General features: G+C 44.2%; 1 protein-coding gene across 2 annotated transcripts in view; it reads left to right on the top strand.

Annotated features, from left to right (window-relative positions):
* The first annotated feature begins 1,767 nt into the window (after positions 1–1,767).
* unc5ca (unc-5 netrin receptor Ca) overlaps positions 1,768–20,086 on the top strand; it is a 195,818-nt gene continuing 177,499 nt past the window's right edge. For both annotated transcript variants that reach the window (XM_035166060.2, XM_035166061.2), the window contains exon 1: positions 1,768–2,255. In XM_035166060.2, the coding sequence (XP_035021951.1) occupies positions 2,135–2,255 (121 nt within the window). In that variant the 5' untranslated portion in view covers positions 1,768–2,134. The remainder of the gene's footprint in view (positions 2,256–20,086) is intronic.

The following is a 20,086-nucleotide window of genomic DNA, read 5'->3' on the forward strand; positions in this document are numbered from 1 at the left end:
CACACACACACATTAATCTGTATTCTTTCAGCTTAAGTGGAGGAGTCCTTTAGTTTGCATATCTCCCATTCACAGCAGTGGAAATAACAATTCCAACTGTTAGAAATGAGGAGGAGGAGGAACCAGGTTCACATTCAACATCAAGAAAAAACTGTTTTCACTTTGAGCTTGTGGGAGCTTCAGCTGTGCGTTTCTAACCTAAACATTTTTTTAAGCAAACCACCCTTTAATGCACCACTTAAATATCACATTGAAATCATTGGCAGTAAAGTATATATATATATACATTGTTCTACCACATGGAACTGTGAAAACCCCCATCGCCATTGACTGCTGCTAGTGCTGATCCATATCCAAGAGTGCCATATGTTTCTTGTGTTACTTATTGCTTTCCCATTCCCAATAAAGTGGCAGAATAAAAAGGCTTTTACGGGTCCCTGCGGGTAGCAGCTACTTCCAGTGGTAGTCACTGAGCTGTGGGGCTGCTGTGGTGACAAATGGCACCGAGCACATATTTTACTATTGCCATTTACAATGCATGATGCGGGCTGTGCTGCTCAAATGACTGTGCAGCGACACAGCTGAGAGTTATGTTAGCTAGACGGCTGTGTGTGTGTGTGTGTGTGTGCGTCCTGCAAACCGACATTCAAATGAAATTAGGCCTGTTTTAAAGTTGTTCATCGGTCAACTCACATATTTATCTTTCCCATGAGCACTCAAGGGGGCAAATTGTATGTTTATATCATATCAGTTTTTTTTCCTTTTGAAAAAGATGATGTGCACAAACAAAGTGCTTCGTGTTGCCACATGATTGTGTTTTCATAAACTTGCTGAAATGTGGAATCATAACAGTGAAACAAACTCGCGGTCGCCACATTTCAAGCAGCTCTGGCTACTGCATGTTTTTAAGAGTGATGGAAACGTGGATCATTGTTTTTTGCAATGTAGCCTCTATCATTTGGTTGTGGCGGCAGTGAAAGACATCTTGTAAAATGAACACTACCTCATATTTGCCATTGTGGCGAATATACAATAGTTGGGAGGGTGACCTCCATGTAATCCACGTGTACAGGCACCAAGATAAACAAAATCAGCTTTCATAATGTTTATATAAATGTTTATGCAATTTTCTTTAGCCAACATCATTTTTGTTCTACTCTGCCTGTAATAATGTGGATGGACTTTGTTGGACACACACACACACACACACACACACACACACACACACACACACACACACACACACACACACAAATCCAGGGTCCATGTGGCCGTCAGGGGGCAGACATCAGTCGGTGAGCTCTCGGAGAAACGTGGCTCCTTGTTTTGCTCCGCACCGGCAGCGTTCAGTTGCGCACAGGCTCACGCTACAGAAAGACACGGTGGACAAGAAGTCGCCAACAAGTCAAAGAGAAAAAATCCGAGTCAGTAAAAGTAAAATATCTGTCTGAAGAAGATCTGTATGGGGTTGTTTTAAGTCACAGAAGATGGAGTAAAAGAAGCGGAAGAGGGAGAGAAGCTCTTCATCCTCAACGTGTGCAGCGGTGACAGTGGAACCGAAGTCACGCATGTCATTAAGTGCGCAAATTACGCATGAATTCAGTGAGATTTTAAATTCCATCCTGTTTTGTTGTTATTAAAGTATATCAATCTTAGAGAGGGGGTCTAGTGTAGCCAGAGGGCGGTGGCATCTCTCCCTCTCTCTCTCGGTCTCCCTCTATCTCTCTCCCCCCCTCTCTCTCCCTCTCTCTCTCTCTGCGTAAACGGGGAGTCCGGAGGAGAGAGGGAGCGCGCACTCACACACAGCGAGAGAGAGACGAGCAGAGGAGGCAGTGCCACTGACACGAGTGGAGGGACCCGTGGTTAGTTTCCACCACCTCTCACTTCTCGCAGCTCAACCTGCGGCCGTGTTCTATCTGGAGACCGGGACTCAGACACCGGGACTATACCCGCCTATACCCGCACCTTTCCTGGGGATTTTTTTTTTTTGGGACTCCTTTGACTGATCCGCGGATCCAGTGGTGGAGGAGATTTGTGGTGGCGGGGGGAAGAGAGGAGTTTTCACCGTTCCCCACCGTGCGGAGCGAGGGAGTTTTTCGTGCGTGTTTATGTGTTTTACGCGCCGCTTGCACTAATGGGGAAAAGTGGACAGAGAAGTGGAATAGGACGCGAGCGCTGCGGCTCGGCGAGGATGTGCGCCGCCGCGCCGGGGATCCTGCTCCTCCTGGTGCTCGCACGGCCAGGAGTCGGACAAGGTAAGGCTGGAGGATGACTCCTCTCTCAGACCCCCTCTTTAGAGTCACATGGATTGTTTGGAAGCTGTGGACCTTCTCCTCCAGTGATGTGATGGTGTGTGTGTGTTAGTGGCGGTATGCCGGGCTGTAGACGCAGCGGCTGGATGAGCTCCTCGCAAAGGAGGCAGCCTGCACTTTCTCTTTTCTTTTTCCATATTCCATTTGAATGGATGTGGTGCTGGGGGGCGCGTTGTGTACGTTTATTTCTTTCATGTGTAAATCACGTCTATTTGCGCATTTCCTTCCCCGCTTTAACTGCGCTGCTCAACTCGCAGCCCACGTTTCTCCGCGTGAAACGACAAACACAGGCTTCATTAATGTGAGAAAACTGGCCTCATATGCGCTGGATTGGATGAGGACAAGTAAAGTGCAAGTATAAGGTTTCCATTCCCAACAATGAGCCACATACATATATGTACCTGAAGTGAAACTCCCGTGGTGCTCGGGTTGACCTCAGCTCCATGACAGATTCATTTATATATTGGTAAAACAAACTCTGAGGCTGCAGGTAAATGAAGGTTTGAACCGTGAAGGGCAGGAGGATCCCTCCGCGACTATGGGCGACTATAATGTCTCATCGCTGCATGAGCACTTTGCAAAATAGAGGCGACGCTTCGCTGCTTCGATTGGGAAATTGATCAGAAGTCACACACACACTCAGAGCCGCCACGAGCATGAAGCCAATTATACACGTCTGATAACAAAAGAAGAACAAGAAGAAGAACAAGAGTCTGCAGGAGAAAACAAGCTGCAAACATCAGGGATGAACTTCAGGATAAAACATCATCAGCTCTCCATCATTATCTAAAGAGAGCTCATATCGTGCATGAACACATACCAGGCTTGTGTTGGGTTTCTGCAACACATTCAGGTGAAGAGTAAGAGGAATTTAAAACTGATCTGGAGTGAGACCTGTTATTTCCTCAGAGTGTCACAGTGTGAGAAGCTGCTCTCTGAGATCCTCCTCTCTGTCACACTCTCTGTGACCTTCTGCAGGGAGCAACTTGTCCATGTTCACCCGAAAGCATTAACGACTGAACCCTTATGTTGTTTTATCAAGCTGATTAACTCGCCACATTTTCCCTTTTTTACGGCCCCACTCGCTTAAGTTTGACCTTATCACCGGGCGCTCATTGTGGATTTCATCCCTTATTAACTGTAATATTCTAATATCCCTCAAGATTTATGTGTTACTTGAAACTTTACGCTCCATTATACCACTGATATTCCACTTGAGCGCCTCATGAGAGGATACTGTAACCTGCCTGGTCTGCAGCAGGAAGGAGTCGGTAAAGTGGAACCACCTTTACTCATTGGCCTGCGTGGTGTGTGTGTGTGTGTGTGTGTGTGTGTAGAATTTGGGCCGTAATAGGACATGATGTCGCCCTTGTTGCCTTGGGGAGCAGCATTTCAGCAACACCCACCAATATTCATTATAACCGTTCTCTATTGCTTTACTGTTAAATCAATACGCCGCAATTTAGGGCCACGATTTGAGCAGCCTTTCTCCTAACTCTGATAAATTGCTCTTTGCCACCGACATGCGGCTCAATTTGACTTTGGTATAGAGAAATCTGATAATTGGAACGTAAAGCTGTTGATGTTTTCCCAGGCAGATGAAACTCCTCAATCTTTTTTTGCCCGCTCTTTGAAAAGTGCCGCCGCCACCCCTCCGCCTCCCTCATTCTGCTCCAATTTCCTCGTCCTCTCCCTCCCAGCTCTGCACGTGTCTGCCGTGTTAGTGTCTGTTATCTTCTCTGCTCCAAACAACTCGACTCATGTCTCTGAAGTTGTCCCTTTGTGTGAGGAGTCACTCGGCGAGTTGCTCTATTGAATGGGGCAAAACACACAAACACATTGACCTAGCTGTGGGGGAGCCGGCTGCTTTGTTTATATAGCTGATCCTCTCTGTGCATCAGAGCCAGACTGGACTCCCAGTCCATTCAGGTGGAGAGCTGGGAGCAAATCCCTCCGTTGCCGTTTTTCAGACATGAACTGCGGGTGAAGTGTAGAGAATTGGGTCGGGACTTTACCCGCACTTTGTCTTTCACATGTGCACAGCACAGCGGGAGGTTCTCTGCACGGACGCTGTTCACGACAGCAACAAATCCTCCGCCGGGAGCAGCAGACAAAGGCAGGAAGTGATGTATTACCTCCGCTGCGGAGATCACATGGTCATGTTTACACCACGCCCCAACACCGTCATCAGCTCTTATCACCACAAACTCTCGACACATCTTCGCCACTTAACTGGGAGATGTTTGTTTTCTTTCCTTAATTTTTGCTTCTGCGTTACAAGCGTCATCAAACCCCCCCACTCGCTCGCAGTGAAACCAGAGGGGGATCCCCTGCCGTGTTGTTACATTGAATTCTCCTGACTTTCTACGGACTTTAATCTAGAATACAAAATATGAAGGATCTGCAGAGTTCAGTGCATGTCTGAAAGCAAAATGTGTTTCTATGTGCATTTGAAAAGGGTAATAGAAATTGTTGTTTTAACCAAGACTGTGACTCATGGTATTCAAGGTGATGGTGTTTGATGAAATTATGCTGTTGCTGCTGAGGATTCAAATCTAATGAAGAATGATGGTGACCCTCCAAAAAGTGATTTTTAAAATCCATTTTGAGAACAATCATCGCATTCAGCCTGAATTCATCCAAGTTCTTTTTCTTTTATATCCAGGTCTCTCCTGAGCATTTAATTACAAAACTTTTATTTAACTCTTTGTCAGTAAAGTGGCATGTGGACAACTTTCTGCAGAGCTACACAAACTGCGACACACGCTGGAAGTCTATCTCACACAGACCCACACTCGCGCTCTCACCGACATGTGTGCGCACAACGAGAGGTGAATGTTAGCTCAGATCCTCTCGTGTTGACTTGAGTGCGTGTGTGTGTGTGTGTGTCGGCCTTCAGACTAGGCCCCACCCTCAGGCCTTTGGGCCTTTTAAAAAGCCATTAGCTAACATTGGATCTGAAATGAATGGGTGTCAGCATCGCTCCACGTAGTCTGAGAAGTCCTCCTGTTTATTATGATCACTAAGCTGCGGTTTAGGAAGGTTGTACAATTCAGCTGCTATTGGTTGTTAGTGTTAAACATTTGGTGTGTCTGCGCTTTTTATGGTCCCACAGTCTCTGTCATTTCATGTTTCACGGTTTGGCTGTCGGACTCCGGTTACACACGCTCATTTCTGTGGCACATAGATTGAACACACATCTATTCTAGGATCCTTTAAAAAAATGTTGGGTTTAAATGTATATTATTCAGCCTCACATCTCATTTAGAACAACACAGTTTGAAAGAAGTGTGTGGGTGTGTATGGGCCTGTGTCGAAGCTTCTGTGTCCAGAAAGGCGGGGCTTGTTGTGCGTGTTGTGGGGGTTGGTGCGTAGGTGTATATTTGTGAACCTGGTAGTGCAGAGGTGTGAAGATGTACTGAACGTGCTGCTGTGAGGTGTGTGTGTGTGTGTGTGTGTGTGTGTGTGTGTGTGTGTGTGTGATCATGAACTTGGCAGCTTGGGGTTGTTCTCAAAGAACTCCTGTAGAGTGTGTGTGTGTGCGTTTCTGTGCACACGTGTGTGTGTATATGTGTGTATGTGCGTCAGGATGTCGACATGTGGGTGATTGTGTGATATTGTACATGTGTGTGTGAACTTGGCACCGTTACAGTGTATCCAGCAGAGCTCACATGGTGTGTGTATGTGCGTGCACACACACTTGGCATTATGATATTGCCAGAGCTCCCACGCCGTCTCCCATTATGCTCTGATCCTGTCCCATGGTGCACTGCAGCCATCCAGGGTTCAGTGCTTCTAGGGGGACAGCTGGGAATTATTGCAAACAAAATAGGCCAACTTGATTGGCCGCGTCGCTCCTGCCAGCACAGTCTGATTGGCCGAGCAGGTTTATATGTGGTGAATTCGATGCTGTTTCTGCATCAGAGTGAGAGAGAGGACAGATGAATGGATGAGGGAGAAATCTCTCTGGGTGGTTTGTACCAGCTTTGATCACTCCACTAGGACTAGACAAGCTGACTGACTGACTGACACACACACACACACACACACACACACACACACACACACATACACACAGCAAGATATCTCTCTCGTCAAACAATGCTGCATTCTGTCTGCATTCACTATGTGTGTGAATGTACCAGAGTGTGTGTGTGTGTGTGTGCTTGGACAGGCGTTCAGGAGTGTGTGTGAAAGGAAGTCTTTGACTGTCTGGAGTTGTTTTGTGTAGGAGACCCTCCTGCTGCTCTCTGTAGCACAGTGGTGGCAGATCTCCCTCGACCTCTCTGCGTCCGTCCTTTCTTAAAGTTTGTGTTCTTCTTTACTCATCATAGACTTTGTGTTTGACAAGTGATGAGATATTTCCCATCTCCCTATCAGTTTGTATCTCTATCGTTTCAATTTGTAATCTGTTGTAGCTGCTGAATGGTTTGTTACCGACCTTTCTCTCTGGCCTTGTAGGTTTAATTCATGTTGGGCCGTGGAAATCCAGGAGCAGATCTGTGCATTTCATGTATGGTAAATAGAAACATGTAGCAATTAAAGCTCAGCCTGAGGAATTTGTTGGAAAGCAGCGATAAAATCCGGTTCCTGAATAAGTGTGGTTTTCAAACGACTGCGTCGAAAAACTGCGCCACACCACTCGCACCATTTATCATCTCTCATTCTCCGCAGGGGAAAACCCGGGATGGCACTAGACTCTGCCTCTTTGTGCAAGTGTGTGTGTGTGTGTGTGTGTTTGGTTGTGCATTTGTGAACGTGCGTGTTTACTAGAGGGACAGGCTGAGCAAGGGAGAGGAGGAAAAAGAGAGGGGAGAAGCTAAATGTTCTGAAACCGATTCCCAGCGTCTCCTGCTGTTAGGCCTAATTCCTTCTAGAGTTTCATGTAAAGATCTGGAATTATGAATTTTTCATGGCCTTCGAAACCTAAGGCCTCATTTGGGGATCTCGTTTCCAGGCTTTTTGTTTTAGTTAGCTCTGTGTGTGTGTGTGTGTGTGTGTGTGTGTGTGTGTGTGTGTGTGTACGAGTCTGTGTGGGGCTGGTGCTCAGAGAGAGAAAGCCGTTTGTTCCCAATCAATGGCCTATAATATAGTTCCCACTGGTCCCATGCAGTCCTGCACTGTAAAAAGTTATAATCCTATTTTAGTCTTTTTATTACAGATGTAGATGAATTATCTTTCTTTAAAGTCACTCGAAAAAGACAATGGATTGTTTTAAATACATTTTAGTTAATTCTTTTAGAGGGATGAAAGACAAACACATTGTCATGGAACAACTAAAAGCTATTATTTTCCTACGCCAGTACATTTTATGGAGAAAAAAAAACTAAAATATAGTTGTTAAATGTAAATGTATGATGAATTCTGGTCATTTTACTTTTTTCTGTGAACTGTGTGTTTTTTGAATCCCCATAATAAACAGTGGAACCCAGTGAAGTAAGTATCAGGCCACCGATTCCTGCACTGTTGTCCATCGTCTCTATTCCTGTCTGCTGTCATTTGTTCCAATTTCTCTCTCTGACTCTCATTTCCTCTGCTTTCATCTTCATCTCTTTCCCATTTACTACCTCGGACGTTCTGTTCGCCTCGTTCACTTTTAGCTCTTTTTTTTATTACTTTCTTCCTCTGCTGCTGCCTCTCCCCACTCCGTCTCTTTCTCCAGTTAGATTTACGCTGTTTAATTAGAGTGTGGCCCAAACAGTGGACATATTGTTGTCCTTCTGAATGGCGCTTGCAAGCAGCAGGACATTGTGTGTGTGTGTGTGTGTTTGTGTGTGTGTGGGCACAGAACTCATCAGTCAGAGTGAGGGAGGGACAGTTTGCCTACACATGCACACCCGCACAAATGTGTGCGTCCAATACTGATATATGGAACTGAAAAGGGAAGGAAAGCGACAGGTAGAGAAAAGGAGCCCCACGCCATGCCAGCTGTCCTCCATTGAAATCTCACCCTGCATCTCTTTGTTTTAAGGCCTTGCCTCTTAGCCGGCAGCTTAGGCGTTTCATGGTCTGTATATTCTTTTTATTTGATACCATAAAACCTCCAGTAAATAGCTCGCGCTGGTTTATTTGCTTCAAAAACAACGAGCAGCACACTGCACTTATTGGAGACGAGCGATTACCGGAGACACTTTATTTTTTCCTCCGTCTGTGTGAAGAAACCAACTTCCGCCCTCCTCCGCTTAATCCCCTGTCCCTTCCCATGTCTGTCTCTGACATTTTGTTTGGAGTCATGCCAAGGCACCAATCTGCCACGTCTCCAGATTTTTCGCTCATGGCGCCAATATTAAAGACAGGCTGCAGATTTCGGGATAGATTGTCTGTATCGCTTTCACATGGTGTCGCAGATTTCTGCAGCGCAAACCTGCCCCGGGATTGCAAAGGTGTCCCTCCTGAGACACGCTCGGAGTAAAACACGGACAAAAAAGGACACATTTCTACATACGTGTGCTCCGTTTGATGGGACAATAACTTGAGGGCAAACACACGACCAGCAGATGGGAGCTGGGTGTTTTGGCTGAGTGGCGTGTTTGTGTGTTGGAGCAACAGAGTCTTATTTGTGTCACCATGAATATGTAATTAAGCCCCCTTTGAGAAAAGACGACGTGTCGCGACAGGGGGTCCACGAGCCCGGGACCCGGATCCTTTTTTGTTTCAATGCAAAGCTTGTTATATGCATTGTCCTGTATTGAGAGATGGAGTAGAAAAGACAGGAGGGACGAGGTTAGGGGCAGGAACTGAGAAATGGAGAGAGGGTGAAGTGGCAGGAAAGAAGAAGAAGAAAAGTAGCGGAAAGAGTAAAGAGAACTTGACATTCACGCTCCTTTTTGATAGGAAACAAAGCCGCACTGTAAAAGCCCATACAACTCCTCGTGTGCAGAGAGGATTGGGGAGAGGAGGAGGAGGAGAAGGAGGGCACGAGCAAGCGGGCTGAGAAGCATCGGGGAAGCAGCCTCAAGGATTAGTCTTTCTCTCCTTCGTATCTTTCGCCACTTCATTCTCTCCTCCTTTGTTACCGTGTTTTCCTCTCTATTGGTCTTCTTTTCACATCCTCCCTTTTTTTCTGCCAGTTTTCCTCTCTCTCTCTCTCTCTCTCTCTCTCCCACTCCTCCTTGCTCCCTCAATCCAACCCCTCCCTCGCTCACCCCAACAGTAACTCTTTTCTTTTTCCTCCACTCGCTCCCTCCGTGCGTGTGCCAAACTGTCTGGTAATCTAGTGGTCCATCTGAAGGAATATGCAAAAACCTGAAACCATAATTACTATAATCACCACTGTAACTTTTTACCTCTCAGGCTTACGTCTGCACTTTGCACACATGGACACACACAAACACAGAAGTCGTGCCTGTTTCGAGAGGGGTACATTGTAATTCTGTGGGATGCTGTGAAAAACGGGATTTAACGTGTGTTATAAAAAGGTTTTTGGTTGCCTGTTCTGTTGTAGACACGATGTAATTTACTGTACTGCACCCTATGTAGGGTTAGGCAAAACAAGGGCATAACACACACACACACACACACACTGATACACATGCAGAGGCAAGAAAACACACAAACGACTTAAACTTTGTACAGTTCAGTGAGGAGATTCTTGTGTATGATCAGTCCTTAGACGCACACAAACCACAAGCACACACTGTACATTAGACACACTACATATGGTACAACAAGTCCATTCACTTATGTTGGCTCCGCACCAACTGTAATAAGGAACCCAATATATTTTACTCGGCGGGTGACAAGATTACGTGTAAGCAGTTTGCTTTGATTCATCTGAACACAGCATTCTAAGTGGCTAATGAATATGGGCAGTAGCTTTGCTGAGAGGGCATGTTTTGTGTGTGCATTGTGTGCGTGTGGGGATGAAATATCGCATCGCTATTTTCCAGAATTATCCATGCACGCAGCATTTTTTCCCCCCCTCCTCCCCCAGAGGAGAGCAGGTATGGGAAGGTAGGTGGAGAGGGGGGAGAATGGGGAGAGAATAATGACTCTCCACTGTAAAAATGTTGCTTCCTGAAATATTTTGCTCTCCAGGAGAAGAAGCGATCATGCGGGCGGTGAGAGAGACGGAGAATCTGAAAAGCCAAGGAGAGCAATGTTGAACAAGCAGGAGGAAGAGACGTATAGTGACTTGGACAGAGGGACATCATGTCCCGGTGCGAGATAGGGAAGGACCGATGGGTTGGTGATTAATCACAGTGTTCAGAAAGAGGGAAGAGATTTAATGAGGGCAGAAGGGTTGACTGAATAATTTAACCTCACTCGGATTTAAAGTCACACAGAGGCCATATTGTTTGCATGAGCCTCACTTTAAAGGTTCCATAATGTACACCTTTTTTATTAGGTTTTTATAGATCTCTGAAGTTTATTTCTTCAAAACACGCCTCAGATGCTGCATTCAAACATAAACCATCTATTTCAGCCCTGTTCTGAACAGTTTATGTGTCTGTAGATTGAAATGCAAATGAGCTGTGGCTGGTCACGCCCCTCTCAGGAAGTGGATGTGGCCTGGGTTTACTGTAGACACGACGCCCCTGTGTTTACAGCGGGCACACATTTAGATATGGCAGCTATCTGAGGCGGTGGAGTTTAAACCATGCAAAACCATTTTGATCCAGCATCTGAAGAAGGCAGAGAAGATGAGTTGAAGGGTTTTGGTCAGGATTAGGTGAAGGGGTTTCACTTGTGACCTCTAGAGGTCGGCGGTGAGGTCTACATACTCAATCTAAATGAGCAGACTGTGTTCAGGAAAGCATTTGGCTTTTTGATGGATAATAAGAAAGACACAAATATCTGTGCTGTCAATGTGCTGTGTTTTTCTGAAAAGGACCGAAAGCTGTTTTTCAATCAAACCTCAACATCAAAGGGGTGACGGGTCGCTGATAGCACATTACGTCACTATTGCGGCTAATTGCATTCAGTACATTTGAACATACTCTAGTTCTGCACTCATTCGTTGCTCCCTTCTTCTTTTAGCACCCTTCTTTCTCACTCTGATTGTTTACACACTGTATCTGCTGGTGGTTCCAGCTCAGCAGTTAGCGATGGCCTCTCCGTCTCCCTGCAGCTCTGTAGGTCTCACGTGTAGTTACGCCTGTCTCCTTTAGTGGTACGAAATGGTACAGTTAATACATTTCCTTGCCCTGGTGGAGGCGAGGCTCAGTGGATTGGAAGCGTAAATCCGCACCGTGGTACCCAGATCATTTGCTGCTATTATTAGCCAGTCCCCATGTGCAGTCGGTACCAGTGCAGCTTCTTTAGCCCCTCCAGCAGCTCGCGAGCAGCCAGGGATTCTGGGTGACTGTCTGTAGCGAGACGCATGACCGTGAGCAAATGCCCTGCAGTTCAACACCAGCCAGATAGATTCTACTCGGTGTCTCTCTGATAAGGCTGTAACCAAATTTACGGAAAGAATTCCACTGTCATTTACTCCAATGCCATGTCAACGGAGGACGGGTATCTCAGCTTTACCCTCACACAAGTTGAGAATCTTGTGGTACATTATTGTAGGGTCTGAGATAATGTATGATGTGATTTGGAGAAATAAATTGAATCTAAGAAACGGTAAAGAGAGAAATGGAGGAAGATGCATTGGCTGTGTGGTGAGCCGCTGGCAGCACTGCTATCTGGTATGTCTGTTTGTGTTTGAGAAATTCATACAGAAGACCCAACCTTTTGGATTTTCTTATTGAAAATGACTGCTCAGCTTCATGTTACACCGTCCAAGACTAAGTTCTGAAACTCAACAGTGTAATTTGTCCATGAGACAAGCCGCCTCTGGACTAAAGACAGAGAGATATAGCTGACTTGATACGAAAACAATGAAAAATGGGCTTGTTAACTCGTCTGTAAAGCAGGTTTGAGCGATGCTAGCAGGATTTTTACCAGATGTGAGATGACTGAGGCTGTTGTCTCTGGGTTTCGTTGCCTTGGTGTCCTATACGTTTCTGTATGAAAGTATACAGTTAATTTATTCTTATTACACAGGCGTTCCTATAGGGAAATAACTCTAGTGAAATGATAACAGTGCAATATGAATGAAAACACGGGGAAATGTGTAAACAGGTTGGAAACCACCCTTTTGAAGAATTGTTCACAGCTGATTATTTAGACCAACTGAAAGCTGAACATCAGGGTTTGCATAATACATGAGAACATCAAATATAAAATGCTTTTTTCAGTGCAAATTGGCAAATTACAGTACATACTTCTTTTTTATTTGTCATATTAAAATCATATCAAGATTAGTTTACATTTTGTATTTCAATTTTGATAATGCCTTTTATGCTCTAAAAGTCTTTATTGAGTGCCTGGTGCCTTAAGGTCCAGCTTTTCATTGACTGTGAGTCAGCTGCTGGTGGAGATGATCAGATATTACTTTTTGGGAAAAAACGGTTTCCAAGGAGGCTTTGAATAAATGGCGGGATGATGAGGGCAGTGGATGAAAGCTCTAAAGTTGTTTTGAATGATTGAGAGATTTAACATCTTCTCTGACTCTTAAAAACCTTGGAGTTAAAGTCAGTTTTTTCAGCGTTGTGACTCAGCTGACAAGTACAGACCCTCTGACTTGTTTGTGCTGTTTATAGTATGTTTCAACTGTGCTTTGTTGTCATTGATTCTCTCCCACACAGATGAATATGTGTGTGTGTGTGCTAACTTGTTAGCTTGCTCCTCTGAGCCCTCTGGCTCTCAGGGCTCTATTGTCTTACAAACATTTATCGACGGTTATTTAAAAAAGGGATTTGACCCTAAAAGCCACTCTCTCTCTTTCACTCTTACTCTCTCTGCTTGTGGTTTTTGTGTTTCCATCCCCGAGGACCCCGGTAAAGTGAAGGGTCAGAGCAGGTACAGAAGGAGTCGCTGCTTTCACCGCTCGTTGCCTTTCAATTAAAATGAAGTTCATTGTTGCTCATTACGTGATTCTCGGAGGAGGTCGGCTGAAGTCAGCACATTCTTTGGCATTCCTTTACAATGAGGTTTCACCTTGGTAATGTTGGTGACTATCTCCGACCACAGAGGCAGTGGGTTAATTCCGTAGACTTTATAAAAAGATTTACGACATGAAAGCTTTCCAATGGGAAACCAAATCATCTGGGTCGGCCCCTGGTGTCTGGTTAGGTTATAAATCCCACCTCCTCCATGTTAGCAGATGAGCCAAAAACAATTCAATTCTTCTCTCTTTTAAAAGGGGTGAAACCTCACGATTGAAAAATGAGATCGACTCGTGATTGGTCAAGTTAATTTCATCCTCACTTTTGAGATACTGAATAAAAGCACTGTGCTTCTTGTATAAATAATATTTACGAATTTTTCTTTGACAAACTTGATTAAACTACAACACTCCATTCAGATCACACAGCAGGTCAAAGCCTCATTTATTCACTCAGGAATTTACACTTTCCTGCTGTATTTTTTTTGAAGAATACACATCCTTAAAAAACGGATCAACGCTTGTTTGAATCATCTGACACCGCCTTCATGAAACGTTGAAGTATGACATCAGTATGTGTGTTTCGGGAGGATACAGACCGGGGTTGCCTGCTGCGATCTGACAGCTGATGAAATCTAGATGTAATTTTACATGGAAGTCAAAGGCGCACGTACACGCTCTATCTGGGGAAAAGTTTATGAAACAAAGGACGAGCTGAATTGTAAAAGAAATGCGCAGTTCTCTCTGTCAAATGCTATTTGTACTTTTAATTCTTGCTTCTTGAGTAAGTAAGACCAGAGAGAGACCGGAGGAAAGAAATGTACCAACTGCAGCCATGTCCTGGTCTTAGCCCGTTTCTTCCCAAATAATTTAATTTGATGTTGTAAACAACTTAGTCAGTAATGAGGAACACTGTTTTATTCCGTCTGGAGCAGCACTGCTTTAAATCAGGGTTATATGTGGGCAAAGCGGTGTTTTCCCAGGATCACTTAGTTCTTATGGATGCATTTTATTTGACATTATATTTCATTATTGTATTCGTCTCTTTCTGGCACTTGTAAAACTAACTTGTTAATGTGTAGACAAAATTTGTTGGAAAAATAAACCATGACTGAATTGAAAGCAGTGACCACATTTTACATAACTGCTTTGTTCATTTTTACACAGAAAACTTTTCATCACTCTGGCACTCAGTAGTCAAAACTGAAAATAGTCTGTTTTGTATTTGGACATTTTGGCATTGGAGAGCTGCTTCTTGTTTGCGGGTGCAAGTTATTACTGTCGCCCGCACATACTTTGTTTGTTGTTTTCAGCCCAAAACAAAGACACAGTTAGATGTTTCTTCATAGAAATAATAAAAAAATGTCTCTGTCACTGAGGTTATTCTACCAGTACAGGCAGTGGTTTTATGAAGTATATTAAAATGACACACAGACATTTTCATATCCGAGGCTGTGTGATCCTGCACTTTTCAAAGGGTTTCCTTATATTTTCCTGTTGCCATGATCATCATCATCATCATCATCATCATCATCATCATCATCCTCTCCCCGAGGCACAGCTGGTGGAGCCGTGCGGTAACGGTTTTCAGCACAAATTGGCTCACTGTCCAATGACATGTGGCTCAATTGGCCCGCCAAAACTGGACGCACACACATACACACACACACACACTCACAGAATATACTATGGGACAAGTGTCTCTGCCCTGTTGAACACCAGTATACAAGAGGGTTTCCAGACAGGCCAGCCAACACACACACACACACACACACACACACACACACACACACACACACACACACACACTCACACACTGACAGTGAGTGGTAAGGAATGATTAGTTTGGCAGTTAAATTAGACATAGGGAAGGTCACTGTGTCTCCATATGCAGTGACTGTTGTGTTCTTGGCAGGTTTAGTGTGTCCTGTCACTCTCTTGGTGCAGTGTGATTCTTTGGCAGCTGGAGTTTCACAAAGACAGAAAAATAACACCTATACAGTCACAGTGAGGGTTCATCTAAACAAGTCTTATCAGGTATCAAAGTTTCCTTCAGATTGGAAATATGTGTTTTATGTAATTATGTTAATGATAATGAATATTACGATGTAGCTTAAATGTTATATTGTCCTGGATTTAAAGTAAGCTATAAAAGTGCCTGAACCTGGAGGGGCACTGCAGCGATTTAGTATCGCACTTAGGTAGAGGGTCAGTGGTTCAGTTTCCAGCTCCTCTGGTCTGCAGTCAAGTGTCCTTGGCCAAGATACTGAACTTCAAATTGTGCCAACGTTGTATGAGTGGTGTGTGTGTGACGATAAAAGTGTGGCTTATAGAAGCGCTGCATGAATGTGTGTGTGAATGAGTGAATGCAACTTTTTAAAATAATATTTAAAATCAGCTGCAGAGGCTGAGATGGTTTAACTTGAGTCTGTATCCAGTTGATAAATCACTGGATACTACATTTTGCATAATGTTAGTGGATAACATCTTTAATTAAGGCAAAATAAGCTGGATGACATTAGCGGGCTAATTTTTTCAGGCCTTGGGAAACTTTTTCCACAGCCAGAGACGGCATTATTTAATTGTTATCACAGGCTGATAACGATTGTCCTCCCTTTGACAAATAAACTGAGCCTCGATTAAAATTCATGGAATTTCCCTTTAAGGCTTTATGTCTTCTGAAAACAACAGTCGTTCATAATTCCATCCATCCATCCTGTTCCGCTTTTCCTTTCAGGGTCATAGGGGGAGTTGGAGTCATTCCCTGGTGACATTGTGCGAGGGAACAGGTCGCCAGTGTATCGCAGAGCCAATATACAGAGACAAACAACCACCCACGGCCAATTTAGAGTCTCTAATTAAACTAATCCCCAATCTGCATGTTTTTGGATTGTGGGCGGAAGCTGGAGTACTGAGAGAAAACCCACGTAGACACCGGGAGAACATGCAAACTCCACACATAAAGACCCCGGACGGACCGGGCTTTGAACCGGGAACCCACCAAGCCCTCCACATTCATGAATATCCAATGTGATATTGTGATGAGCTAAGTTAACATATACACTTATTGATCATTCTTGATCCTTTAGACCAGGCCTCTTCTCCCAACGCTAACATTAGCTGCTATACAAATGTTTGTCCTAGTGTCTCGAGCCTTTGAAGACTATTGTAACCAGTCTTGGCTTCTCAGCAGCACACTAAAGAGGGCCACATCATGGCAGGACGGGCACCTCAAATAAATTGGTTGCAACTGTACCAGCTGCACACAGTCACGACATTGTTGCCTACTTGTTGAAATATGCTCCGCGGTATGTTCTGTGTGGCAAGTAGCCATCTGTAAGCTATATGTCTTCTATTTGTGCTGATGACATCATGCGTATGGGGTTACTTGTTCTGCAGCAGATGAATGGGCGCGAGACTTATGTCATCGTGTCACAGCCGGGTTAAGGTACCACATCAAAAGGACATGAAATAAGTGTGAGTGAGCCTCCCTCCGTTTTCTCCTCGCTCTGTATCCATCTCTGCTTCTCGTTCAGACCGTCTGTTGTCAGCCTGCTCTTCACTACCCCTCATCTTTCTCCACTTTACTTCAAGTGTCTACTTCTTCTATCTGTCCTTCCTAGGGGAAAGGGAGATTTAAACTTTGAACAAAAGACACAAGGAGGAAAACTTTGCAGAAACATTTGAAGTGGGGTTTTTTTTCTCTCTTCTCTTTTCTGAGAAATGTCATCCACACCCAAGGAACAGTTTCAAAAAGAAGCAGAAAGTAGCTGACTAAAGCCAGGCAATGCCCACGGCTCCCTCCAGCTCCTCCAAATCCTTGTATTGTTGCTGTGGTTATTTGTGTTGCTTCTTCCTCTGGGCTCCTCCAGGGTTTTGGTTTATCTCCGCTCAGTGCTGAGGTCTTGTCAGAAAATGGGGGCAGGGCTGCCTCAGGTCAACTCACAAAAGTTTATGTTTGGTTGGAGAGTGAAGTGAACTCACAGCTAATGACAGACTTTTCAGTTCTGAGTTGACATTTGGTTGGTTGGACTTTGTGGGAGCATCTCCGATGTTTTGCCATATTCAGTCCATCGTGGTCGAGGAGGAACATTGACACTACAGGCAGCAAGTCACCATATGTTTCATCACCAAATCTAATCTTAAATCTCCCAAAACCCGCTGCACAATTAGCTTTTGATATATTAACTCTTAACTCGTGAAAATATTCCATGCACTATTGCCTTTTTAATGAAGGTGATCAAGAATTGACTTTTTATGTTTTTTAGCTAGCAAAAGCTAGTGATGTAGCGCGGCACTGTTAATTTTAAGTGTTTTAGAGCAAATGTTTCTCCTCATTTAATCCTCAGCCAAATCGCACCTGTGTTGCAGGATTCCAGGGAAGAGCGCGGCTCTCACCTTCCTGGAGCCGTTTTCCTCCGCACTGTGCTGTTTTAGAGTTTAGTTTAAGTCGTTTAAGCTTTTAGTTCCATCACTTTTGGTCTGTAGCGCTGAGGAGGGGAGGTGTGTCCGATGAATTATTTACAGAGCAGAGAGTTAAGATAACAAAATGCCTCGGAGCTTCAGACAGGCTGGTGCCACCGCGGGTTATACAGACTTTGTAGGGACCTGAGCGCCATGAAGCTCAGGTGGTCAAATCAAAATCATCTTCAAGGGTCTCTTCAATGAAATGACGAAAAAATAAACAATTTCTTTTTCTGATGTACTTTTTAGATTAACTTTGTTGGTCAAGGATAAGATCGTTGTTTAGGTTCAAAAAGGCACCTCATTAAAGTTAGTGGACCTTTGAGGTCGCGGTTACAATAACACACAGTCAAGGTTGTGGATTGGTCGTGGATAAAAGAAGCCTTGTTGATTTTCAGCTCAGAGCAAAGGCACAGGGAGACGTCTCTTTAAAGAAATAATTGAAAAATCACTGAGGAAATGAAAAGTAGTTTTCTGTGGAACACCTTTGACCTCCTCTTATTCAGACTTTGTCGCTCTTTACACTGCATCACCTTACTTCCTCTTTTCTGCCCGCTATCTTCAATACAACCACTAGAGGGCACTCAACAACTGACATAACTATAGCTACTTGCAAAGATGACCGATGGGCTTGTTTTTTATCGGACAATCTCTTTAAAATATGTTCTGTGTTTCAGTTAATGTTAATTATAATGGAAATAAAATATACTTCTGCATCATTTAGTTGTAATAGCAGTGGTGGTTGTAGAATTACTAACCTTCGAACTGTTGAAGTATTACCTCGATAAAACGTCGGAAAGTTTCAATAGTGTCTGGTCGATAGGATGGGAGGGCTAATGAAAAACCGAATAGCCACTTTAAAAAAAAGTCTCAAGTTCAAGAGGTGTCTCAACTTTAAAGTGCTATTTCAGGTTAGGGTTGCCCTCCTTTGACTCCAGTCAATACTCTAAACAAGACCCTCTAATCAGTGGAAACAAAACCGATTGTATTCAAGCTATGTAGACCAAGTGTTGCAACTTGCCTGTAGAAAATCAATCTGGGCAGATTTACCGTTTTATCCATGTTGGATACGTAGAATTGGTTAACACACAAACAAACACACACACAGCCACGCACTCACAGATGTCTCGAAGGTCTGCTTAAGTGGACATTTAATCATCAAGGACCTTTTCTTGCTTGCTGCTCCACTGAGTGTGCCTGACACACACACACACACACACACACACACACACACACACACCCTGTCGCGTGGCAGTGTATTGATTCCCAGTGTTGTTCTTCTGCTGTTGGTTAAACAAGACAGTAATAATGGAGCAACATTGTTTAGTCTGCTTATTGAACTGTGACTGGCCGACATTGATTGTTGTCTTCAGCTTTGGGAATGGATTTGTGTCTAAGTGTGGAGATTGTGACTTTGTGAGCGAGTGTGGTTTTGGGGGGGGGGGTGTGCGTGTGGTGCATTTGTTGACGGCTTTTCAAAAGAGGAGGAACTATTGCAGGTAAATAAACCATTTTTTTCCACTAATTTCTCTTTTTATCTCCGTAGATAACGTATGTAGCTCAGTCAAGGCTGCAGCAAATCCACTGAGACAAAAGAGTAGAGAGGAAGGTGGCAGAAGGAATTTGTGAAAGGTAAATAGTCACAGAGTTGTCTGACAACACTGAGTGGAGGCTGAACGCACTGTGAGAGACAAAGAATAGGAAAGAATGAGAACAAGGGCAGGGGTGCAAAGAAGAGACGAGGAGATGAAAAGCAGGTAAAACTCGGGAGAGGAGATGGGAGAGCTGCATGTTACATTTCAAGGCTTGTGTCAACTTCAGGAGCACTATTCCAGTCATATTTCATATCTGCACTACTTACCCAGATCTATAAAAATCACTTCAGCGTCACTCATATGTCTGATTCCGAAAATAGAGCTGTTTTATCGCCCAGGGCTACACTTTGAGTCAAACCAATGCCTCGCACATCAGAGTAGTTTTGGCACTGATCTACACATTTCACAACTAATTAGTCCAGAGCTTTCCGGAACATCAAACTCACTCAAATTGAGCGTTTATCAAATAAATGTCCCTTTTTATTATTTTTCACAGATCAGCCCAGGGGGCGAATCTTTTAAAAAATGAAAATAAAAGTTGACATCAGGACTTAAAGTTTCATATTTTCATGTCTGAGTGATGTTATTTTACTGCAACAGTATATAATAAGTGACCTGACTTGCTGCAGAGCACTTTTTAGTGATGAGTGAGTAACGCCCAGGATGCACTGCCTGTGTTGTGTGTGTGTGCGGCCACTACCTTACTGAACTGGTATGGCTCGAACGCATGTGTCCACACTGCCAGTATGTCTGCTGTGGCCCTTCGTCTGCCAGCTCTGTGC

The sequence above is a fragment of the Hippoglossus stenolepis genome, chromosome 9 (assembly GCF_022539355.2).
Source record: "Hippoglossus stenolepis isolate QCI-W04-F060 chromosome 9, HSTE1.2, whole genome shotgun sequence".
NCBI lineage: Eukaryota > Metazoa > Chordata > Actinopteri > Pleuronectiformes > Pleuronectidae > Hippoglossus > Hippoglossus stenolepis.